The 26,059-nt window shown below is 47.3% G+C and overlaps 1 protein-coding gene across 8 annotated transcripts in view; it reads left to right on the top strand.

Moving 5' to 3' along the window:
* Positions 1–11,346: 11,346 nt before the first annotated feature.
* Positions 11,347–26,059, top strand: part of MSI1 (musashi RNA binding protein 1) — a 39,223-nt gene continuing 24,510 nt past the window's right edge. For 4 of the 8 annotated variants that reach the window (XM_054006591.1, XM_054006590.1, XM_054006586.1 and 1 more), the window contains exons 1-6: positions 11,347–11,578; positions 13,018–13,058; positions 13,431–13,512; positions 13,635–13,719; positions 18,731–18,772; positions 20,794–20,886. In XM_054006591.1, coding sequence (XP_053862566.1) covers positions 11,490–11,578; positions 13,018–13,058; positions 13,431–13,512; positions 13,635–13,719; positions 18,731–18,772; positions 20,794–20,886 — 432 coding nt within the window. In that variant the 5' untranslated portion in view covers positions 11,347–11,489. Of the gene's footprint in view, positions 11,579–12,333; positions 12,532–13,017; positions 13,059–13,430; positions 13,513–13,634; positions 13,720–18,730; positions 18,773–20,793; positions 20,887–26,059 lie in introns of those variants that run through there. The other 4 variants (XM_054006592.1, XM_054006587.1, XM_054006593.1 and 1 more) reach the window with 2 other exon arrangements.

Here is a 26,059-nt window from a genome sequence, read left to right as displayed (position 1 = left end):
AGATAAATATAAAAGGGTTGGGAAGAGTGAGCAAGTGCTACAAGGGCAAGAATGGACAAATAGGAGAAGAAGCAAAATATTCCAAACTGGATCATAAGCAGTACAGAATCAGACTTCTTCAATGAGAGATCAGATTGTTTGGCCTTGGGTCACAGGTGAGCCAACATGGCTCAGGATCCAAGATGATTTATTGATGCCATGTTAGTTCCAAACTCAAAATATTATTATTTTTTAAATCAAGGTTTTCCTATTAGGAAAAGGATAGATAATAAAACAGAAAACATCAGAATGCCACTATATAAATTCATAGTATGCCCACACCTTGAATACTGCATGCGTTCTGGTCACCTCATCTCAAAAAGAATATATTAGAATTGAAAAAGGTCAGAAAAGGGCAACAAAAATGATTAAGGGTATGGAACAGCTCCCATATGAGGAGAGATTAAAAAGACTGGGACTTTTCAGCTCGGAAAAGAGATGACTAATGGGGGATATGATAGAGGTCTATAAAATCATGACTGGTATGGAGAAAGTAAATAAGGAAGTGTTATTTACTCCTCATAACACAAGAACTAGGGGTCACCAAATGAAATTAATAGGCAGCAGGTTTACAATAAACAGAAGGAAGTACTTCTTCACAAAATGCACAGTCAACCTGTGGAACTCATTGCCAGGGGATGTTGTGAAGGCCAAAACTATCACGGGGTTCAGAAAAGAATTAAATCAGTTCATGGAGGATAGGTACATCAATGGCTATTAGCCAAAATGGTCAAGGATACAACTCCATGCTCTGGGTGTCCTTAGCCTCTGATTGCCAGAAGCTGGGATGGATGATACGGGACGAATCCCTGTTCTGTTCATTCCGTCTGAAGCACCTGACAATGTCCACTGTCAGAAGACAGAATACTGGGCTAGATGGACCATCAGTCTGACCCCAGTATGGCTGTTCTTATTGTGACATTGTGCAGTCTATATGGTTTTATAAAAACATGATAATAAGTGACTATAATGTAACTGGGATAGTTTTAGAAAAATATGGTAATAAGTGAATATAACGTAACTGGGATATGCTTCATGCAAAAGGTCTCTTGTAAAGTATCATTACAAAGCTTATAATCTACTGAGTATGATCATCTGATTTGTATAAATGCACCACTCTTGTATCTAAAACTAGAAATATAAAATGTAACTCTGAGGGCCTATTGTAATTATGTAAAGTGTGGGCCATTAATGATGGTTTGGAATCTTGATGACTCCCATTAACAAGGACCATTATCCACAGATGGCTGTGTTTACCTGTGAGTTTTCCTGTATATGTGTGTGCTGGCAAGTGGGCAATGAAGTCTTGCAATGACATGTGATCATGTCACCTGAACTCAGGGCCGGCTCCAGGGTTTTGGCCGCCCCAAGCAGCCAAAACAAACAAACAAACAAACAAACAAACAAAAAAGCCGCGATCGCGATCTGTGGCGGCAATTCGGTGGGAGGTCCTTCACTCCCAAGCGGAGTGAGGGACCGTCCGCCGAATTGCCGCCGAATACCTGGACGTGCCGCCCCTCTCTGGAGCGGCTGCCCCAAGCACCTGCTTGAGAAGCTGGTGCCTGGAGCCGGCCCTGCCTGAACTGGAATCCATCTTTAACCTGGTGCTTTTCCAGTGAGGGGGGGGTGGAAACCCAGAGGGACAAAGGGTTCCCGCCTTATGCAAAAGATATATAAAGGGATGGAACAGAACAAAGGGGGGAGAGGAGCCATCATGAAGAATCCCCTAGCTATCACCTAAGCTGGAACAAGAGCTGTACCAGGGGAAAGAATTGTGCCCAGGCCTGGAAGGTGTCCAGTCTGAGAAAAAACTCACTGAAGCATCTCTGAGGGTGAGATTATCTGTATTCAGTTTGATTAGGCATAGATTTGCGCATTTTAGTTTATTTTGCTTGGTGACTTACTTTGTTCTGTCTGTTACTACTTGGAACCACTTAAATCCTACTGTCTGTATTTAATAAAATCACTTTTTATTTAGTAATTTACTCAGAGTATGTATTAATACCTGGGGGAGCAAACAACTGTGCATATCTCTCTATCAGTGTAATAGAGGGCGAACAATTTATGAGTTTGCCATGCATAAGCTTTATGCAGGGTAAAACGGATTTGTCTGGGTTTAGACCCCATTGGGAGTTGGGCATCTGAGTGCTAAAGACAAGCACACTTCTGTGAGCTGTTTTCAGGTAAACTTGCAGCTTTGGGACCAGTGATTCAGACCCTGGGTCTGTGTTGGAGCAGACCGCAGTGTCTGGCTCAGCAAGACAGGGTGCTGGAGTCCTGAGCTGGCAGGGAAAACAGAAGCAGGGGTAGTCTTTGCACATCAGGTAGCAGCTCCCAAGGGGGTTTCTGTGATCCAACCCATCACACTTATATTCTAAGGTTGTCCAAAGCTGTGTGAAGCATTTAAAGGGACAGCAACAGCCTACCTATTTCATGTTCCCTAGCCTGAAAGCATGAGCAGGGGAATCGGGCCCTGCGCCGAAGAGGGCCCCGTGCCTTACTCACCCACCGATCTGCTCCGAGTCTTCCGCGGCATTTCGGCGGCGGGGGGGTCCTTCAGTGACGCGGAGCAGACCCCCCGCCACCAAAGTGCCGCCGAAGACCTGGACTGCCACCGGGTATTTGAATCGGGCCCTGCAGGTCCTAAAGCCGGCCCTGAGCATGAGGATCCACAAAAAGTATGAGTGAATGTTGTGTATAGTGTGTTGGACCCCTGGAAAAGGTCCTTCTTTAAGAGATGATATTCTTGGTCATAGACACCTGCTCCAGTTGCACAGCTGGAGAAGAATGAAAGTTATTTTTTCAGTACAATGTCCATTAGATCAGGGGTCGGCAACGTTCGGCACGCGGCTTGCCAGGGTAAGCACCCTGGCGGGCCGGGCCAGTTTTATTTACCTGCTGATGCGGTATGTTTGGCCGATCGTGGCCCCCACTGGCCGCAGTTCGCCGTCCCGGGCCAATCGGGGCGGCGAGAAGCCGCGGCCAGCACATCACTCGCCCATGCCGCTTCTCGCCGCCCCCATTGGCCTGGGATGGCGAACTGCGGCAAGTGGGGGCCGCGATCGGCCGAACCTGCTGCGTCAGCAGGTAAATAAAACTGGCCTGGCCCGCCAGGGTGCTTACCCTGGCGAGCCGTGTGCCGAACGTTGCCGACCCCTGCATTAGATGAACTTGGTCACCGTGACTTGCTTGATAAAATTATTAGGAAAATACTCTTTAACTTCTGACAAAAGAATTACAGTAAGTGGTGTGACAGACATGGGCAGGAGGAAAATTATGCTGTTGCCCCCATGCAGAGTGGAGAATACAGAATGGGTACTATATGTCTATCTCCAGAACTTTCAGACTGCAGCTGCAGAAACCTAAATCAAGGCCATTTGAACCCAAAAATCACCTGGATCTTTGCACTCTGAATATTCTCATGGAACTTCTTTCTCTCTTCCCCCTACGAAGGGAAGGAAGCTCAGACAGTGAGTGATTGCACAGCCTGCAAAGCTTTTCCTACAGTCTGAAGATGGGGTTTTGCCTGGGAAGACACTGGTGTCTGTCTTGATTAGGATACGATACCTGATATAAGTCATGTAACAGATACAAACAAAATACCTTGGCAAAGCCCTGAGGAACCAGGACAGTCTGAGCTGCTTAAGAAGATTTGTGAGATGTATTTATGTCCTGGGCATTGGATTTGGTTTTAACCTGCCCTCTTACAGGAGTTTCAGCATACAAGAAGATGCTCTTTTTCTATTCACCCTTTTCTCAAATGGCCAACAGACTTTACAAAATCTTACTATTTAAAATCTCAATGTGGCCCGGGTTGCCTTAACGCCATCCTCAGCATGGGCAGGGCCGCCTCCAGGCACCAGCTTAACAAGCAGGTGCTTGGAGCGGCCATGGGAGAGGGGCGGCACCTGCAGCAATTCGGTGGCGGCAGGTCCCTCACTCCCTCTAGGAGCGAAGGACTTGCCGCTGAACTGCCGCCGCCAATTGCAGCTTTTTTTTTTTTTTTTTGCTTGGGGCGGCAGAAATGCTGGAGCCGGCCCTGAGCATGGGAATGCTATAAAGGTGGCTAGGGTGGGATCTGTGGAGCAAACGTCCATTTATTGATGATTAGAAGGTGAGTGGAAGTGTTAAATCATAGATTGTGTTAGAACACAGGTGGGGCATTGACTATATGATGAGCGAGAGTGAATGCTTTGGAGAGGGACAGAGAAACAACTTCTGCTCACTCAGAGTATGCTTGAGTGCTGCGCCAGATGTACTCTAGTCCTGCAAGTAAGAACATAAGAATGGCCATGCTGGGTCAGACCAATGGTACATCTAAACTAGAATCCTGTTTTCCAACAGTGCTTGGTGCCAGATGCTTCAGAGGGAATGAACAGAACAGGGCAATTATCGAGTGATCCATTCCCTGTTGTCCAGTCCCAGCTTTTTGGCAGTCGGAGATTTAGGGACACCTGGAGCATGGGGTTGCATTCCTGACCATCTTGGCTAATAGCCATTGATAGACCTATCCTCCATGAACTTCTTTAATTGTTCTTTTGGCCATCACAGCATCCGCTGGCAATGAGTTCCACAGGTTGCTGTGCATTGTTTGAAGAAGTACTTATGTTTGTTTTAAACCTGATGCCTATTAATTTCATTGGGTGACCCCTAGTTCTTGTGTTATGTGAAGTGGTAAATAACACTTCCCTATTCCCTTTCTCCATACAATTCATGGTTTTATAGGCCTGTTATATTCCTCCTTAATCATCCCTTTTCTAAGCAGAACAGTTCCAGTCTTTTTAATCTCTCTTCATATGGAACCTGTTCTTTATCCCTCATCATTTTCATTGCCCTTCTCTGCACCTTTTCCAATTCTAATATATCATTTTTGAGATGGGGTGACCAGAACTGCACGCAGTGTTCAAGGTGTGGGTCTACCATGGATTTATACAGTGGATTATGACTGTTCTTGTTTTGTCTGTCCCTGTGCATGATCACTCAGTGCTGCTGGGGAGAGGGTAGGGAACAGCTCATATGAATCTGATCCCTCTGAACTGCTCTGCGAGGGATACATTCATGCTATTCCCAAGCCCCGTAATGGGACCCAGTTCCTGTGAGTGTCTGCTTCTGCTGAGCACTATGCAGAGACTATCCAAAGTACAGGAGAGTTATGGTCTTTTGGCCCAATTCTCCATTGCCCTTCACTTGGTATAGTCATGTACAACAGTGCAAAGTGAGTGTAAAACGCTGCCATTCTAATGTGGTGGCACAAGGCGCTGGGCAATAGAGAATTAAGCCCATATTGTATAGTCTACTAATTAGGAATAAGAGCCATGTCCCAAATGCAACCAACTTCCTGTATGATTGCACATTACGAATCCCCCTTCTGTCTCCAAATCTCTCTGTTTACCCACCTCACCACATGCCTTTTCTTTTTACCATTTTCTGCATACTCCTTCTCTATTCCTATCTCCAGTTCTATAGGTACTTGTATCTCAGACCCAAACTCCAGCCTCTCACTATTCCCTGCCTTGATGCGTTTCTCTTCCCCTTTTCTTTCTGTCCTTCTCTCTTGCCTTCCCATCTCTGTTACACATCCCAAACTCCCCTTTCTCCCCAACCAAGCCCTCACTTTGACTCCTCTACTCCTCCCAAATCCCCTAATGTCTTACTCAAATCCTTACTCTTACTCATACTTGCGCTCCTAAAAAGGTGTAGGCCCGTAGCTACAGAAAACAGTGAAGAGTGAAAATGTGAGCTGTGCCACTGCTTTGAGTGGTGATGGCAGGGGCATCAGCAAGGAACATGAAAATGAGGTTCCCTCCCCCGATTGTGGCACCTGCACTATCCATTCTGTAATGCCTGTCTGGCTGCAGGTAACAGTAGAGAGATAGGGTGGCATCAGCTTTAAAAAGCCCCTCAGGCTATTGCAGAAGAGCTACAAAGTAGTATGAGCTGAAGGTGTCAGAGGCTGAGTGAGAGAGAGAGAGTCTCTCCAGAATAGGGATTGGGCAATGAAACTGTCAGTCTCTGATGTAACAAGTAGTATTCAAATTGTCACTTTTTAGAACTCTGAAGCTGATCCTGGAACTGGGGTCTGCTTATTGGCGGCAACCTTTCACTGACTGCCAAATTCAGCTAATCAGACATCAAAGTAGAGGAGGGGAGGCCTGTAATGGGGGGAAATAGGTCTGATTTCACCCCCCCCCCCCAGCACCAGCTCTGATCTCCCTAGTGAATGAGGGGGGAAGAGAGATAGGAAGCAGTGCCCCTACCCAAGGGCACTGAGCAGTCTGGTGACGGGGAGAAGGACTGGAAGATGTTCCCCCCCTATACTGGGTGCTGGGCTGAGGGACTGGGTGAGAGTTACTGGGGATAGCCAGCTAGGAATAAAGGTAGTACAAGAACCATCAACTATGATAAAGGTCTGTGCCAATGGCAGTGAGGATGAGTTCAGGTAGCTTTTTGAGAGGAGGAGCAGAGACCTATTTTAATTGTTTTAATTTGCTCTTACTGTAAACATTTTAGTGTTTATCTTGTTTTACTAAAAATCTGGTGTAATGGGAAGTGGAGAATATGGTGTCAGTGCAGAAAAATGTTCTCAGTTCGAAGATAAGTATCTCTATCCTTATCTATGGAAAAGAGAATCCTGTGCACACTGCATTTTGGAAAAGGGAGAAGAACAAAGCCAGTATGGGTCTATGGCAGATGTTAAAGCACAATAACAACTTGGTAGAAACTGACCATTCCTCAGACCTGTAAATACTCAGGTGTGTGAAACAAATCAGTTAGCCTAGGCTTTATATTTACTGTTTCCTCCATTTACATAATGTATCAGTCTGAGACACACTTGAATAGTTTTTCGTCATATAGACTGGGTGCCAGATAATAATTACATGAGTCTGTGAGAATGATGGAAAGGTTTTTCTGAACTATTCTCTGTCCATCTTCCATTTCACCTCCAGGACAGCAGCTGGCGCACTGCACTCCCCTTACACAAAACTTCCTTTGTGTCCTTCAAAATTCCCTTCTTCTTTGTTCTCTTACCTTGAACTCACTACTCTCTACTACCCTGCTCAGTACAAACTCCCCTTTTTGGTACCCAAATCGTAAAGCTCTTGCTTTCCCTCCCACATCAGACCTTCGTTTCCTTGTGGTGGCAGGGCCCCAGTCCTGTTCACTCTTCCTTTCTTGCATCATTTGGTGTATTCTCCCCCTTTGTACCCCTTTTCCTGTTGCCATGATTTTTTCATCTGCACTTTACTTACTTGTCATGGCCCCTTTAAGTTTTCATATCCCTTCTTTGTCCTATTCTTTCTTATTCATCATTGCATTTCTCCTCTCCCATTCTTTCAGTCTTCCATCCAAATCCCTATTCCTTTTGTGTATTCTATTCCTCTTTCCTCAAATGCTCTGCAGCATACAACCTATTTTATAATAATCTAACCCTATTTAATGGGTTGTGTTGCAACAGAGTAAAGTTTTAAGCTTTTTCAGCTGTTCTGTTTTACTGTTATTGATGCCCAAACATGAACCAAGTCCAAATTCTATTTATCTAGGTGCTTATATGGCCCCCATAACTGTAGTGTTTGAGAACCTAGGGCTCCTTTTCAGCCCTTCATTCTAGTTAATTAATTTTGCCTTTACATACCTAAACCACTTGCCTCAAGTCAGTTTCCACCATGTAGGAGAATGGCCAGGCAGTTTCCTTTGAAGCAGACACCAGTATGCCTCATATACTGGCCAGCAGGGAGTGTTTACCATCATTCTCTCCGGAGAGCAAGCATCATTTCCAAAGCAGGCGTGAGCATAACTGGAAGCCACTGTCAGCAGACTGGCATTGCCCCCAGGCTGGCTAAAAAGCCGCAGTTAATATTTTCCAGGTTTACATGTTCACTATCTTAAAACAAATATTAAAACATTATTTGGATTCTCATTCAAGCTGTTTTATTAACTGGCCAAATTAAATTTAAAGCAAGGCTCTTCTCTTTATCCTTCTGCTGAAGCCTTCCATCTCCTGTGAAGAGATGGATCTCCAAAACGCTGTCTCTCTCAGCCTCCTGCAATGATGGAGGAAGAAAAAAGTCTCTGCTACTCTATTCCTCCCTCATCCTTCATTTTTTGGCTCCTGCCTCCCTTTGTGAATAACTCGAATATCTATCTGCCTCTGCTTCAGAGTTCATAGAGAAAAGGTCTATAAATGGCTGTTAGCCAAGATGGGTAGGAATGCAATCCCCTACTCTGGGTGTCCGTAGCCCTTGCCAGAAGTTGGGAGTAGATCAAAGGGAATGGATCACTTGATGATTGCCTGTTCTAGTCATTTCCTCTGAAGCACCTGGCATTGGCCACTGTCAGAAGACAGGATACTGGGCTAGATGGACCATCGGTCAAACCCATTATGGCCATTATGTTCTCCTAAACACTCACTTCTTCTCTGAGGCCCACAGACATTAACCCACATTAATCAAACGCCCTCTTTCCCTTCTCCAACATTATTTTGACGGGGAAGAGGGAGTAAAACATGAGTAACACAACAATAACACAATGTAATATTTAATCCTCTCTGGATTTTCCAGTGTGGCATCCTTTATCTAGCTGTCTCGTAAATACAAAGATTATAATGGATGGAAAGAATGGTAAATTGCTGACATACATTGATGACAAACCAGTAGATTTTGCTATTTGTGTGTGTGGAACACAGTATGGAATTATTGTGTTATTGTATAGAAGCAGCTCATCCTGTGAGGCAGTGTGTGTACTCATCTCCCATTGACACCCATGGGAGTTTAGCATACTTAGCAGCTTGAGATCATACTATGTAACTGATTTCCCAAGAAATGGTTACAAAGTCTTTGCTTTTTAACATTACTGTACATAATTATAAGGGCCAATGTATAGCCAAAGAAACTGCTGGCAACTTCTGCTGAGATTTTTGCCCCAATTCTGCAAATGTTGCGGACATGTCACCAGATTGAAGAGGATGGGCATTGAAAAATATCCAAGGGTAATGGATAGGCCTGGTCACTCTGCAGCAACCTGTGCCAGGCCTAGCAGCAATATTAGCAGTTACACTTTCGTATTTGTATTGTGGTTGTACCCACAGGCCCCACTCAGGATCTGAGCCATATTGTGTAAGGTGCTGTACAAACATGCAGTAAGAAATAGCACCTGCCCCAGCAATCTTACAGTGTGGAAAAAAAAGTGCTTGTCTATTCTGGTTGGAGCTGAAGTACAGTATTGAGATTACTGCAGGGAATAGGAGCCTGGGAAATAAAACTGATAAAAGGTCAAGAATGAATGGGAGTTTCTTGATATCTATCTTACCATTCCTAACCAGGCAGTATGGAATGATGGGGAATCAGAAAATAAAAGGGAAGCCCATGCTGGATAAATTGGAGAGAGTATAATAAATAACCTGTATATTGGGGAGGGATAGCTCAGTGGTTTGTGCAGTGGCCTGCTAAACCCAGGGTTGTGAGTTCAATTCTCGAGGGGGCCATTTAGGGATCTGGGGCAAAAATCTGTCTGGGGATTGGTCCTGCTTTGAACAGGGGTTAGCAGATATATTGGGCATTTTGGCTCAATGTCTGTTATGTTGTGGCATTCCATTAATCTGAGTGAATGTGCCAAGTTACATGCACAGAGTTGTAGTGAAGAGGTAAGAAGTGTTCTTTGATTGTAGGTCCATGATAGATAATCTAGCAGTTCAGTTACTCCCAACTAAATTTTGACACTAGCACTTAGAATATCAGGGTTGGAAGGGACCTCAGGAGGTCATCTAGTCCAACCCCCTGCTCAAAGCAGGACCAATCCCCAGATTTTTGCCCCAATCCCTAAATAGCCCCCTCAAGAATTGAACTCACAACCCTGGGTTTAACAGGCCAATGCTCAAACCACTGAGCTATCCCTTCCTCCCCTAGTAGCACCCTTTGGGGTTGAACTAGAGGGTGCACTCTCTCAGCTTCCCAAAGTATCTGTACATGGACACATGCAGGACAGACTACTTTGTTGGTGAGGAAGATTTGGAACATGGCATAAGTGTCAGGCTGGTGGCCTATGGTCCGATCAGTTTATTAATCCATGCCAATGTAAAATTGCACTGTGATTTGGGCCACTATACAGCAGCTGAAACAAGGCTCCAGTGCCTCTGAGAAGGGCAGCTGCAAAAGGAAATTATGGTTGTATTCTACCCTCAATTTTTATACAACACTCACTGCCATCAATGGAAATTGAACTGACGATTCATTGTAGTACATACCCCTGCTGTTGTAGTCCTGGCCCACAGTACCTCATAAAAAATATTATTCTGCTGTAATTATAGTCCCTTGGTAATGATAGGAGCTGGTAAAGGTGCTGTCTCTATTTTAAAGGGAGGTGATCACTCAGAGTCTGGTTGGATAGTGATAACAGTTGAGTAAAGTACCAGGATACAAGTACTACAGTGATGGGCACAGGAACATGAATCTAAATAGAGAAAATATGTTGAGGGGGAAAAAGTTACACTAGTCTGTCTCCATTCTGGTGATTGAAAGGGCAGTAGATCTCTAATCAATCGTACTAAGGAGACACTGTGGTCAAGGGACTGTGCAAAGGACTTCGTGAGGACTTCCTGGGTTCATGCTCCAGCTCTGCCCGAGACTAAGTGTGTGGCCTTGGTAAAGTCACTTCACATGTGTGCCTCATTCCCTTATCTGTAAAATGGGGATAATGCTGCCCATGGATTGTGAGGAGTAAAGGTAAGGTATCATTTAGTGCAGAGGTTCTCCATCAGGGGTCCGGTGCCCCCTGGGGGGAGGGAAGGGGGCTACAAGCAAGTTTCAGAGGGTCCACCAAGCTAGGCCAGTATTACAATTGCTGGGGCCCAGGTAGAAAGCCAAATCCCCACCCCATGGCTCTGCAGCCTAGGACCCTGAGCCTCCACACCTGAGGCTGAAGCCAGAGTCTAAACAAATTAGCTTTGCAGGCCCCCCTGTCATGTAGGTCTCTGGACAATTGCCCTGGCTTTTATATGCAGAAAAACAGTTGTTGTGGTAGAGATGGGCCATGGAGTTTTTAATTGCATCTTAGGGGAGAAGGGGGGGCCTCAGAAAAGAGAACATTGAGAACCCCTAGTTTAGTGAACACTTGTGGGATACTGTGGATATATGAGTCCCACAGAAGCACCAGCAGCAAGGAAGGGGTGTGTGTGTTGGGGTGGGGGGTGTCAGCAGTCTTGTTTAAATAAGGTACATGCCACAACATGCAGGTTCTGCTTCAGGCTTTGTTTGTGTCATGTGTTACTGTATGCAGTGTTGGTCCCATGATATTAAAGAGACAAGGTAGGTGAGGGAATATCTTTTATTGGATCAACTTCTGAGCTTACAGAGGGCTCTTCTTCAGGTCTGGGATCTCTCTTATTGTTGTCAATTTGATTTAACCCTCTCAGACCAAGCTTCTCCTCTGTGCCCTGGTGGATCAGGCTGGAGGTGATGTCCCAGGTGTGCAAGGCAGCACTGGAGAGGAGTACTCACATTCCTGCCACACTCAGGCTCACTGGGGCATTTGGCCTCCGTTCAGGGTAAGTGAAAGAAGCGCAAAGGCAAGTTTTAGGCGGACTAACAAAGCTAAACCCACACACGGATCTGAGCCAGCCAGGCTCCAGCTGCAGGGCTCTCCACAGAAGCCTCTCGGGGGCTTTCACAGCCCAGTTTCCTTTTGTGCCGCCCGGTGCCATGGTTTCAAACGTGAGTGCCTAAAGTTAGGCCGCTCCAGCCCCGTTTTAAGCCCCCACGTTTGAACAGTCCCAACTGCAGCCAGCGCTTCTGGTCTTGTTACGCGGCTTTCCTGGCAGAAATAGCTCCGCTCCCCCGCTCTAGGACGCGCTGCCGGGTCCCGCAGGGCAGCGGAGACCCGCACGGTAGCACGCCAGAGCCAGGAGCGATTCAGCACAAGCTTCCCCAGGGCCAGCTCCAGGCCCCCTTTGTCTCTAGCTGCACGCACCGCGCTGCAGGAGCCCCAGCAGCCCCTCCATGGCGAGCCAGGTGAGATCCTCCGTACGCCGGCTACAGGCTGGCTCCCTCCCCCCGGGCTGGAGAAGGGGGCCAGGTGGGGAGCGCACACGGGGTCCCATCCCTGCTCCTCTCCCGGGCTGTACCAGCCGCAGACGGGTCGACTCCGCTCTACTTGCCTGGCCGCGACGCGGCTCTCCCCGAGCCCCGCTCGCTGCCGTCCCCCCGGAGCAGGCGGCTAGGCAGGCAGCAGCCGGCTGGGTTTTATGCGCACGCCGGCTGCCCGCCCGCCGGGGGTGGGAGGAGCTGGGCAGGTTGTCCCCGCCGGGCCCTCCTCCCTCCCTCCCCGCCTGGCTGAGAGGGGTCGGGGGAGGGGGCAGCATGGCCTGTCCGTCCGGCCCCTTTTCCAGCGCTCATCTGCCCCGGGAGTGCGGCTCTGCTCCTCGCAGGGAGAAGAGGTCCGAATGGAGACAGAAGCCAGCCAGCCCGGCCTCGCCTCCCCGGACTCCCCGCACGATCCCTGGTACCGCTCCACCCGGCGCGGCGGGGGGCGGGAGCCGGGGCCGGCAGCGCGCCTCTCCCACCACCCCCGGCTCCAGCCAGCCCCCCGCTCCCCACGAGCTCGTGGCCCGGACAGGCTTGGCGGTGGCCGCTGCCAACATGGCCGATGCCTGCGAGCTCACCCTGCCGCCGCCGGCTGCCGCCGGAGTCCGGACCCGAGCCCCCCTCCCCCGAGCCGAGCATAAGGCCACGCGCTGACCCCGGGACCGGGCAGCCCGCACCGCCCCCCCCCCCGGGGGGGGCCGCGCTGGGTTCCCCCCCCCGTACCCGCTCCCGAGCCTGGGCAGCTCGTCCCGCATCCGCGGCGCGCCGGGTCCGGTTCCCCGCTGGAGCCGGGCAGCCCGCCCCGCCTGCTGCCCCCCTCCCGCCGCCGGCTAGCTCGGCCCGGACCCCCGGCTGCCCCCCGGCCGCCCCGCTCCATTCACGGCTCTTTTTGTGTCTCCCACAGCAAAATGTTCATCGGGGGACTGAGCTGGCAAACCACGCAAGGTGAGGCCCGCCGGGCAGGGGCCGCTCGCCGCGGCCGAACTCCGGACCGGGCACCTGCCACCCAAACTTTCCCAACTCCCCGGGCGGAGCGGGGTCGGGGCTCTGCCCGGCTCGGCTCGGCCCGGCCCGGGGCTGTTATTCCCGGGGGGACCCCGCTCTGTAGGGCTCCCTCGATGCCTCTTCCTGGGGGGGCGGACAGCCGCGGCCGCCCCCGAACTCGTGTGTGTGTGTGTGTGGGCGCGTCGCGGTTCGCCACCAGGGGTCGGCTCTGGATCTGGGGCGCTTTCTCCGTGGGCCGGGCGGCGCGGTGGGGAGGGAGCCCCGGGGGGCCGGCGCTGGGTAGGGGCCCATGGCCTTGTGTTCTGGTTGCAGAGGGCTTGAGAGAATACTTCAGCCAGTTCGGGGAGGTGAAGGAGTGTCTGGTGATGCGGGACCCGCTGACAAAGAGATCCAGGTGAGAAGACCGGCCCCTGCTCCTCCTTTGCTCCTCGCCAGAGCCGGGCCCGACTTTAACCAACTTTCTCTCTTTTTTTTCCTTCTTCCCCCCCCATCTCCCGCCTGGGATTCGGGGTTCAGGGGGTTCGGGTTTGTCACATTCATGGACCAGGCCGGTGTGGACAAGGTTCTGGCCCAATCCAGACATGAGCTGGACTCCAAGACGGTGAGGTTTCTTCTCCCATCTAAGGGGGTTCATTTGTCAACTGAACCTCAGTGCTGAGAGCACTGATTGATTGTGGTGTTTGATTCCCAATGAGGGGTTATAAACTATTGATTACTGATAAAGAATTATCCCACCCTTCTGGATCCTGGTGATGGTTTGTTAACTGGCTGCTCTTCTGAGCTATGGATGACCAAGTATGGATTGGCTTGTGAATGCTGGAGTATTGATTATGAATCTCAGATTATGATTTTTCCATTCTGCCTACTGATTGCAAGATCCCTTTTGAGAAACTGATTGTGGCACTTTGTGAGTTGAAAAGACTGAATACATTCAGGACTGCACAAGAAAAAGTGTGTCCATGTGAAACTAACAGTGTCTATGGGGGCAACTGCCCCCTAAGTGGAGAGGACATACAGAGCTTCACACTCTCATGTGATGCCCTCTCTTAGTCCCTTATGGAAATACAGCACCCCGCAGCCTTTGGTAGGCTTTTCTTGTCTCTTGCGTGCACCAGTCACCTTCTATTTTGCCATAGGTGTAACCCCTCCATGATGGGCGGTTGACCCTTACAAAGAGCTAGGCCTGTTCTCTCTGGTGATGCTATAGACCAGTGGTTCTCAAATTTTTGTATTGGTGACCCCTGAGTGCGACCCCCTTTATTAATCAAAAATGCATTTTTTAAAAAATATTTAATACTATTATAAATGCTGTAGGTGAAGCAGGGTTTTGGGGTGGAGGCTGGCAGCTTGCAACCTACCATGTAAAAACCTTGCAACTCCTTGAGGGGTCATGACCCCCAGTTTGAGAACCCCTGTTATAGACCCATATCCCTTTGTGTTGAGGAGTTGTTGCCTCATGCTCTCTTATGGCTTCCCCAGGATACAAATTTGCAATGGCCATGAATTCCTGAAGTTTATTGTCTCCTAGTGTGCTTAGAAGGTGCCTTTGTGGGCCATCTTCTGCTTTTTGAGATATCAGTGGTGCCTCCATCCCCCAGGGTGGTGCATCAGTTCTTGCAATTACAGGCTGTTCTAGCCACTTTGTGAACTTGTAGATAGTTTTTTGTAGAGTCATTGGGTCTCTTAACATAGACTGTCAGTTCCTGCATTGCAAGCCCTTGGCATCAGGGAGATATGTAGGATCTGTGTTTTGGGACTGGGTTGTAGAGATCTTTTGTCTGAGTAGTTTTAGTGACTTTTGTTCTGTCAAATTCCTCTTTCTTAATACTGCCCCAGAGGTGGGGATACAAGTGGTGGGGGCACATGGAGGAAAAAAAGAAGTTCCCGTTCCAGCCATGAACTAATGAAAAGTCCACATGTGTAACTTGAAGTCTAGTGAGGCAGTTCAGGCATCAAATTCTTTATCTGAGTTGAATAGAGAGAGCGGGAGGGAGAGACCCCTTTCTTGAGGCTTACAGCATGAGCTGCGGTGAGATTTATGTCTGTTCCTGTTTAACTGCATGGATCGTTCCCTTTGATGTATACAGGACCTTCCTCCCCATGGGAGCTTCTGGTTAAACCTATTCCAGCCGCCTTTGCAGCGTGCAGATTGCCATGAGTCTTAAAAACCTCATCCTCTCATGAGAGTGGTGCAAAGTTAGTTTTGCTTTGCGGAGAGAATTATGATGAAATGTTTTGGGGTGGGGGCAGGCTTGTTTTATTTTATAGTCCATGTAAATGTGGGGTCTGATGGTGAATCTGTGGGACTGGCCTAGTTCACTCTTGAAAAGGTGAGTGATGGATGTTGATGGTGGCAGCAATCCCAAGAGTATTTCTGGGACAGAAGTGAGATGCAATCTATGGTCTCCATTCTTACCTGTCTAAACCAATGCTGCTTCTGGTCTTAAAGCAATTCTGCAATCCTCTGGCTGGGCCCAGGAAGGGGAGGGGATGGGGAATGGGTAAGTGTGCTAAAGGAGAAGAGAAGGGACTTGTGGTGTAAAGAACATGTGGGTCTGGCCAGCCATTGAAATTCTCTGATGCATCTGGCTTGCTGATTGTATGTTGTGGAAACAAGAAGAATGGTGGCAGTTTCTCTAGAGTCCTTTCTTTGTCAGGAACTTTGATTTTTTTTTAATTTTATTATTATTATTTATTTTTAAAGTTTAAATCTGGGCTGAATGTTTTGGGGTATGTTGCCTGGTAATTGCTGGATTAGGATCTAAGACTGATCTATATGTGCAGTTCAGTGGCTCTCAATTTCCTTAAAACATGCTGATTTTGTAGCCCTGTGTGGAGCCTCAGATGTGTGGGTTTTTTTGTTTTTCTCCCCCCCCCCCCCTTTAGTTGAAAGTCTCTGCTGTTAGTCATGGACTAAATGTCACCAACTCATCTGAATCCTAACTTAGGCTTTTATAAAACTTTGTAGGAAAAGGCCCAGTGTCCTGAAACTACACCCTGCTTGGTGTCTCCTGGTAAACAGCACTTGGTAGATAATGTCTGCCCAACTTGTTGCTTCATTGTTTTCTGATTCTTCCTATTGTAATTAATGTTGTTGGCCTGATTCTCTGGAGGAAACCTTGTGCCTTTCAGACGTCTCTTTGTTTGTAAGCTAGATAGCAGTCTACAGGGGTTATTTATGGAAATGCTTGATATGAGAGTTGGCTTTGCCGTCTCAAGGTAAAAGATTTGCGTGCCTTTGTAAAGCTGCAGCGGGCTGCTGCCTTCAGTTTCTGTATGTGCCCTAGAAACAGTGATGTGTTTGAGGTTTTCTTGCTTTTGCTGTTTTTATTTGTGTGTGTGAAAGGGGTGCTGTAGGCATTTTCAGATTCACTATTAACTGGCACTAGAGAGATGACAGTTGTGCTTTTTTGAATCACTTCAGATCCCAGCTAATGGATAATGATGTCAGCAAGTTAAATGTAGTTATATGAGCTTACATGGGAATTAAACAGTGTTACGTGGCCTGAAAAGTGGTAATGAAGGGCCCAGTTGTGTTTACACTTGTGAGGTCAGTGGGATTCCATGGATATAACCATGGGCACAATTTGTCCCTAAAGGTTAGTAACTTGAAATGAAATGACAAGTACTTAAATAACACCCCCAACCACTGTCTAATACTGGTTAAATTTTTTAGGACGTTATCTGAGGAACTCTGAATTCCTTGTGTACAAATCTTTTTATCACATCCATAACTGACACAGAAGTAAAACTCTACCAGATTATTGGCTTTAATACCAGGGATACAGGAAGAGATTACCACCACTTCTCCTTTAATTATGAAAATTCCTGCACTTGAGGAATAGTCCCCTTTTAGTACTTTGAGTCTTGTATTGAACGCTCTCTCTTCTGTGCACTTTCAGTTGCGCGTCTGCAGTTGGTTGGTCAGGCCTCGGTTTACCAGCAACAATAGCTAGTTGTGCAGAAGAATTTGTGAAATTACTGCCTGCCCCCTCTAGCCAGGTGGATATGTTATCTCTACCCAGTTTATCACACTCAGGGTAATGAAAAAATGAGGCCTGGGCTTAACTTTGCTGTGTATGAAAGCATCTTCTTGGCAGGAGCTGAATGACACTGGCTGAGAACTAAAAGACAGTAGATTATTGTTTTTGCTTATTATCTGCCATCAGCCTCTTGGTCTCCTGCCGTCCTCTGTACTCAGAATTCACTGAGGATTTCTGCACTAGCCAGGAAGCCAGAGGATTGGAGTGGGAGGAAGGGGGAGGAGAAGGGAAAGGTGCTCAGATGTCCCTATGAGGCACCAAGAGGGTATGTTGCTCTCTGTGTTTGGCAGTCATAAGGGGAGGTTTATTTATGTTCTTCACTTTTGCCTCTGTTTACTTACACGCTGAGTTTATTTATGTTCTAGGTTGTGAATCAGGATGGAGGTGGGAAGGCAGAGGGGAGTGATCTGAAGAGGTACTGAGCTTTGGGTTCTGTATGATAAATGAAAGGATGAACGAAGGGAGAAAAGCCAGGCTGGAAAGTAGAACAATAGCAGTGAGAGGAGCTGGAGAGCTGCCGTTTCCTTGCGGGCTGTTTGAGCTGCTGGGCTAATGGGGCAAACTTCTCAGCTCCTCTCCCAGCTACAGCCTTTCCAACTGTGGGCTGAAAGACCCTCTTTTAGAACAGGGCTCTCTAAGCTGATTTGTAGATTTGGATCATTTCTAATGTAAAGGTGACATCACAAGAGTTGCTGTATCTGTGTGTATGAATCTGTGTGTGTGTATGTGTGTATGTGTATGTGTGTATTATAGTGGGTGTTTGGTTTTCAGTGCATTAGTATTTTCCTAGTTTAAGTTGTGGTGGTGTTAATAATAGTGCAGCCATGTGTTCATCCATTGCTGACCTCAGCAGAATGTGCACCACCTGGATATTGGGGCTGAGATACAGGCACTCCAGTGGACAGCAAGTTTATTAATAAACCAAACAGATAGGCGCATCTAGCACAGTGGGATGATTGGAACTGATTGTTTTTATTGTAAAGCATATAACCTGCAGAAGGGGCAGTAGTATACTGTGTGATTTGATGACAAGAGTCTGTATCAGTCCGTATTGCAACTTTCTGTCCTTGGGACTCTTCTGTTTAATTCACATCTTCCCTTCTCATGTGAATCCATGCTTTTGGGGATGAAGTTCTTAGCTTTTTATGTGCTGACCGTTTCCTGATCCACTATTAACCAGGTGAGCTCTGCACTCTTAGCCAGAGTGAAGGGGAGAATAAAGAGCACTTTAATATGACATTGCTGGTGCAGGATGGCCAAGGTAGAGTGTGAATGCAGAGGACTGGCTAACAGAGACTGCTAATCCCAGCCTGTGGTGTTCCATCTTGTGCTGAACTGCTGCTGCTCACATTCAGATGGAACATTGCATGCTGGGAACTGTAGTCTCCAGGGATCACACTTCTATCAGAAGATAAAATTGTCTGCAGTCTACTTTATGCTCATTAGGTGTCTTTCTTGGGTCTGGCAAACTATCAGTTGGGCAAAGTTTGTGGAGAGCTTATATTAATAAATTAAATGTAGGCAATTAAAGTGTGTTCACCTGCTTTCTCTCTCCCATGTCTCTTTCAGATCGACCCAAAAGTAGCATTCCCCCGCCGAGCACAGCCCAAGGTAGGTAGCATGTGCAGCTTTTACAAATTGAAAAGGTGCAATTCAATAAACTTAAATCCTCTTTGTGCTTTTGTCCAGAGTATGCTGGAAGGGCATCTTGGTGCACCTGCCAGCACTGGTCCTTAAGGCTTTGATGCTTGATACTCAGGCTTAGTTCCTACTTTAATGATGACCTTTGATGCTCCACCTCTAGACTTGCATTCCATTGTGCCTGATCTGGCTCACTATGGAGCGTTGTGATGCTCTTGTGATTGCCAGTGTGGGGTTGGAACAGCCCAAGGTCCACTCCACTGTGGTTAGAGCATGCTTCGTGAGTGGAGCTGATGAAATGCAGAACTCTGCTCAAGAACGTAGCACCTTCTGCTCTTTGGTAGCCTGTATCTGGAACCTGAGGGCCTGCAAGAAACATGAAGTAGTTCCAATCCGTGGCAGGAGACATGTAGGATGACCTGGGGAGAGGTGTGGGAGAAAGAACTTCATTTTGTGGAATGGCAAGGTGCACACCAGCACTAGTAAGGCCAGAGAGAGAAGGACGTTGGGCTTGATGTGCACCAGGAAGGTGGGCGCTTGGTGGACGTGAGCAGCTGTGGGGGTTCTACCAGATGCTCAATGGGAAACTTTTAACTGCAGAGGGAAGAGCAAATTGGCAACTTGCCTTCAAAGTGCAATACAGATTTGGGGGTCTCGCTTAACTGGGCTGGGGGACGAGAGCCTACAATCTCACCCCAAGTACTGCAGCGGGAGAAAGGGTTGCTGAGGAGAGGAGAGAATTGCAGAGTGGAAGAAGAGACTGATGTGGGGGAGGAAAGCACAGGGGATCAGGAGCTGAGAACAATTAGTGAGCAGGTATCCTGAGTAACGAGCCAGGAAGCACATGGTAGGAATTGGGTTAATTCCATTAAGCAGTTTGGTGACAGAAGGTGCTTTAGTGTTAGAACAGGCTGCTCTCCAAGCCATGGAATTGCTGCGGATTAGCCCTGTGCTCCTTGGGGTTATTAGGACTGTGTATTCCTGCTAGAGCAGGGGTGTGGCCAAGGGGCTGAGGGGAGGATGCAGCTGGAGCGTCAGTTCAAAGGACACCAGTGTGCATCATCCTAGCAGCCATCGCCCCCCTCGGTTATTCCTCCTCAGTATCCTGTGGCTGGGGGGAGAGAAAGGGCAGGGTTTCTTCTTGTGCATTTGGGAGGAGGCAAAGGAAGGCTTAACTGGGAGTTTCCTCAGGCTCCTTAAACTGGTGGCTTGGGAGTGGGAGTGGAGCGGCGCTTGTTCCCTGTAGGACTGGACACTGCACAATTTGCAGACCCGTGGGCCATGGAGATCTCCACCTCACATCACAGCCATGCTCTGCTTTCCCATTTCACTGCAGGGAGGGAGGGTGAGCTGGGGATTGGCTGGGTGACACCAGTGCCCTGTGTGAGTGACGGGAGGGTGGGGAAGGAGATGGCAGCACTCTGTGTGTCTGCGAGGAGGTTTGTGAAAGTGGGTGACTGAACGATTAGTGGGGGAAAGACTTTAACATGCTGGACCCGTCCCCAGGGGGTTAGATGAGAGATTAGTGGCAGTGCCCTGGCAAGTCCCACGGGCAGGTGGTGAGCTTGTGCATGCTGGGGGTTAGGGAGGGAAGGAGACAGCAATATAGAGTGACCAGACAGCAAATGTGAAAAATCGAGATGGAGGTGGGGGGTAATAGGAGCCTATATAAGAAAAAGACCAAAAAATCGGGACTGTCCCTATAAAATCGGGACATCTGGTCACCCTACAGCAATACGGTGCATGTTTGAGCAGGTCTGAGATTGCACTTGAGTGATGGAGTTTCACAGTATGACATTTCTGAGGCCTGAAACGTCCTCCATTAGATACAGTGTTTCGTTGGGGGACTTTCTGCTCCTTTGCTGCGGGCAATCTCCCAGTGGAATACAGTGCACAGCATGTTCTTCAGCTTATAAAAGAGGAGGTTTTGGAGACAGATCTTGTTCTCTGCTAACTGTTTCTCCCATGAATCCCTGTCCTCCCCTTTCCAGATGGTAACGCGGACGAAGAAGATATTTGTGGGGGGTCTCTCTGTGAACACTACCGTGGAGGATGTGAAACAGTATTTTGAGCAGTTTGGGAAGGTAAGTCTGATGGATGAAGTTGGATCAGGGCTCTCTCTCTGCTGGGCAGGAAGCGGTGCTTCCTGGTGATCAGCTAAACCACAGGTCAGCAAAAGGTTTGGGTGGCTGGAATTTTCATGCAGAGGGTTGTGGCCAGACGTGCCTGCCCTGTAATGATTTTGAACAGAAGCCAGTTGCTTGCTCATGGAATAGATGGAACCTGAGAAAGGGGAAGCTGCATGCTCTGTCCCCTCCCCTGAATCTCTCCGGAGATGCTTCTGAGGCTTTGGAGTCCCATAGACTCATAGTTAAGGTGTTTGAAAACTGGCTTCCGTTTGAACCCTAGATCTGAACTAAGAAGATCATCTGATCCAGAACCAAACTGTGTAGCTTTGGCCAATTTCTGATTCTCAGCCTTATGGTTGACCCCTTTGTAACTTTCTGTTAAAAAGAAATCCTTTGGGCTGAAACTTCTCTTGCTGAGTCTTGGGCCAGAAGTGACATTTTTAGGAAGCTGGAAGAAAATCTGGCAAGCAAGCTGCCCAAAGCGCCAGGTGGTTCTGCATTTTACTGTAGCTGTTTTATGTCAGCTGATCATTCAAAACCAGATGGGCTCCTCTAACTCCAATTCAGTCAGTCCTCAATGAGCACACGTGCCTGTCATATGCTGGAAAACAAGTGGGGTAGAATTTGAAGTGATAAAGATCTTCCATCTTAGCCTCTTATGCACTGGGAAGAGTGAGCATTTTGTGGTGTAAAAGGTGCTGTATAATGTTACCACTTTCACCTTGAAGGGTCCTTAAAGCACTTTATACACTTAAGAAATAATGCAAGTTATTACAGATAGGGATTGTTTTGCTCTACTGCTGATATGCCACTGCTTCTGGGGTGGAGCACAGTAACTGTTTAATTATCAGTGCACAAAACCATTGCACAATTGTTTAGGACAGGAAGTGAAGGATACCATAGCCAATTAGAACTTCTTCTTGGGGATTTTAGGGAGGCAGAATGTAATTATCTATGTTGGAATCTTGCCAGGACACAGGGATTAGCACCCTAACTTTTGCAGAAAATGCCATGAAATGTTGAATGACCGTGACAGATGAGGACTTCAGTATCTGTGTCTCTTCTGAAAGAGGACACCAGCAGCAGCCCAGAGGAGGGCATAAGATGGTTTTATGGTCTGTGAATGCCTTAACGTTTGGAGAGAAGAAAATGGGTTGGACGAGAGTATCATCACCAATCGGCTGTGTCATATCAATGTAGCTTTCAGGAATTCTTTATCACCTATAAAGTTAGATTCTTCTACTTGGAGTGGTGCTGTCCGGTATCTTTGCTTTGTCTTGTAGAATGATTGATATGTGCATCCTGGGATGAACAAAATATACATCACAGTAACTTGCAGCAGCTTAATGCTTCCAATCAGTCTTGGGAGAAAGGGGAAATGTTCAGTGCTTTGGGAATCAATATACACGTTAGTCACTTCTTTACATTTTTTCTGTATTCTAACATAGAAAGTAGATGTGCTGTATCCATATGTTCCGTGGTGATGTCTCCAGAGCACCATTGCAGGAGTCCTGAGTCTGCTCAATGATCACAGAACCATTTTGATCAGTAGTTGAAAGTCAGGGGCACACTCCTCTCTTAGCCTTAAGTTCCATAGAGCACAAATACCCTGCATCTGGTAACCGTCCCTCTGCCTTCCAAACAGTGTCACAGAAACAACCTCTCCCTTCAGTCATGTAAGACACACAGCATTTGTACGTAGCTTTAATGTACTTTTATAATTAGTTTTAAGAACGCACACTTCTCCTTTCTAATTTCTTGTTTTGTCAGGGTTTGCCCAAGAGAGAGAACGCTACCAAAAAGACTGGCTTTAAATAATGCTCCTCTTGTCCTATGTTCCCTACTCCATAAAAGCACGAAAAGTGCCTTTCATGCCTGGGGGAAATGCTGTGATGGCTTGTAAGGGCCCCTTCTAAAAGGGCCCAAAAAGAAAACAGCAGAACTTCTTGCTGCCATAGGCTTTGGAGGCGCAGTATTCTAGGAGACCTTCTGTGGAGGAGTGTCTAGGGCTGTGTAATGTGCCTTTGAAACCTCCCTTAGAGTGGAAGCCAAGAGAAAACACCCACACATAAAGGGAATGTCCAAAATTAAAAGATGCCCCACAAGGAACTGCTCAGATTGGTTCCCCCAGCTAAGGCTCCAGGTTCCTTGGACAGGGCTGGAGGGAGAGCTTCATGCAGTTCAGTAACCCTCATGGGCAAAAAGGAGTGCTCCAGAAAGCATCCTGCAGTTAGATCTAGACCTCTACCCCAATGTAATTGGCCTGCTCAGATCATAAGAATTTCCCACAAGGAAGGGCCTCTTAGATCTGGGTCGATTGGATTGATCCTCTGCTTCGGAGCATCCTTCGGATTCATCTGGCCACTCCAACAGAAATACACACCCTCAGAGCTCTGGTGCAAGGGATGTCACCATTCTCTGTGCCAAGCCCCAGCTGCTTCTCCCAGTGGGATTGTTTCTGGAGAGGCTCTCTCCAAAATGCTCTTCCTCTGGCCATGTGTGGATGACTCCTTGGTGTTGTGGTTCTGAGGCAAGCCTGTGCCACCCTTTGGTCTTGGCGGCTCTCAGCTCCCTTGAGATCTGAGTTCAGGATGGTATGATATCCAGGTCTATGAAAAGAGTGTTCCGTACCAGTCAGCTGTGGTTCCTCCTCATGGAGAGCCTTATTTTAATACGATGACATCTTTGGAACCTTGTCATCTTGAAGAGCCCCGTTAAAGAGTTACCCAGGATCTCCTCCTTAGGGGTATTCTACCCCTTGTTGTGTCTGGCCCTGTGGTCCTCCTGCATCTGTGATATCTTTAGTGTAAGGAATTGAGGAGACCTAGATCTCCTCCTCTGCCAGGAAGTCTCCTCCAAAGAAGGCAGTCGCCTTAGGGACTACCTGACCTCTGTCTGACCCCACATCCAGTAGCACCACTGATCCACAGACATTGGTACTCTGAGAGGCAGGAACTGGTGAGGACTATCCTCTAAGGTGCCCCGGTACCTTAGCAACTGATGAGACTGCCATGACTACTCCTTCCCCTCCTCTGTGTGACACCAGAGCCTCCCAGGATTTGGCAGGCACCATCTGGCCTTGATCTGTCAGACTCCTAGATCTTTCTGCCCGTTCCCAGGGAAAGATTTGGATTGTTCTTCCAGAATCCTACCCCAAGCTCAGTTGTGATCTCTGCTGCAAGTGAAATATTTAAAGCTGGGAAGTTGTCATCTACTTCTGGGGACAAGGGGCTCAAACAACTGAATGTGTTAAGGTAGAAGGTTAACTGCAAGCCTGACACAACAAGCCTAGGAATGTGGAAGATTCTCAGTCGCTTTTAAATCTTCAAATCAAGATTGGGTGTCTATCTAAAAGATATGCTCTAACTCAGCCAGAAGGCATGGGCATGATGTAGGAATTACTAGGTGAAATCCTGTGGCCTGTGTTATGCAGGAAGTCAGGCTAGATTATCACAGTGGTTTCCCTGGTGTTAAAATGTATGAACTCTCCAGCTGTCCAGGCTGCCAAGGTAGCTATTGCTAGAAATAAGTTTTCTGCCTAATCGAAGGCAGGATCTTGAGCCCAGCACATTCATGAGCAGAAAAATGGAAAAACAATTTAATGAGCAAATTTGAAATTTGTGTTGCTGGGTTTGAAGTGGAACCACTTTCTATTTTGATCACAATTAAAAAAAAAAAAAATTCAAATCTTTGGGGAAAAAAAAATGTTTTGCCACTGAGAACAAGTAATATGAATGATTTTTTTAAACGTCTCTGACCTTTGGCAAAAGAAAAAGTGCATGTAGGGAAAATACTAGCCATTGCTCAATAATTAAGGGGGGAAATGGAGGGAAAGGGTAAAAACAACCCCCCAAAACTTCAAATGTTTGGGTTGTTTGTTTTTACAAAAAAACCAGGAAAATTAAAAATAAATCAATATAAAAAAGCTTTTCCTTTCAAAGAGAGGCCACTTTTGTTTTTTATTTTTAAAATGCTGTGAATGAAAAATGTTGACCAGCTCCCTTTGAGGAGAAGATACTGGGATGTGTGGAATTGTTTGAGGAAGGCCAGGTGTCTAAGCATACTCCCAAAGCTTCCATTGATGTCTCAGACAGCACTATACTAGGACTTTGAACATGCTTGGGTCCCTTAAGAAACACTCTTGGCTCCAAAACTCTCTTCTCCACCAAGCCAAGGTCATGGACCTGCCTTTTAAAGAAATCAACCTTTTCCACTCTGGGACAAAGGTTCTGGAAAGGATTAAGGTCACAAAGTCCATGGAGAGGTGTCTGGACTTGAGTCAGCTTTTATTTGCAGGAAATAGTTTAGATTTCACAAGGGACAATTTCAACAGTCCTTCCTGGAATCAGGCTACCAGCAATAGGACTAGACAGTCTTTTTTTTTTTTTTTTTTTAAGTGAAATTTAAAAAAAGAAACCATCAGAGGAGGAAAATACCTTCCACCTCAGCCAGAACTGGTGCTGCATCTAGTTCAGCAAGGGAGAGTATGCCCCAGAGGACCTCAAAGGAATTTTGGAGGACCCAGATCCTCAACTTCTTCCTCACCCTTTGGGAACAACTCCCTTTTTTATTTTTAAAGGCATCTGAGTAATTTCTTTGGACTGCTAGGTCTTAGAGCTCACTGCATGGGGGTACTTCTTCCCATTCATGACAATGAGAAAGCTCAAGCCCCCTTCCCTTTTCAGGGAGCCTTCTCATGAGGAACTTCATGAAGAGCACTTGGCCTAGTTAAACTAGAATCGTAGACGTGTTGTTTCCTTTTTTCAAGAAGGAATGGCGGTCTTCACCCAATTCTAGAAATTGGAACAACTGAGCAATTACATAAGGAAAATCCAATTCTGCAAGGTTTTCTCTGGAGAGATTAATCCTGACTCCTAACCCTCCAGGCTGGTTTGAGGCTCTTGACCTTCACGATGATTACTTTCACATTTTGAAAAGGAAAAAGCACCGGACGTACCTCAGAGTCTTTGTGGTAGACAATTACCAATTAGTACAAGGTACTCAACCCTTCAGGCTGGTTACAGCCCCCAGAGTGTTCACCAGATCCATGGAGGTGGTTGTGACTTGTCTATGTTGCCTGGGTCTGCAGGGGTATCCATAGCTAGATGACTTGCTTATGAGAGCTCAG

Source organism: Malaclemys terrapin, chromosome 16 (genome assembly GCF_027887155.1).
Source record: "Malaclemys terrapin pileata isolate rMalTer1 chromosome 16, rMalTer1.hap1, whole genome shotgun sequence".
In the NCBI taxonomy this organism is placed as follows: Eukaryota; Metazoa; Chordata; order Testudines; family Emydidae; genus Malaclemys; species Malaclemys terrapin.
Note: the sequence above shows the minus strand (reverse complement) of the source record. Positions and strands in the feature narration are given on the sequence as shown.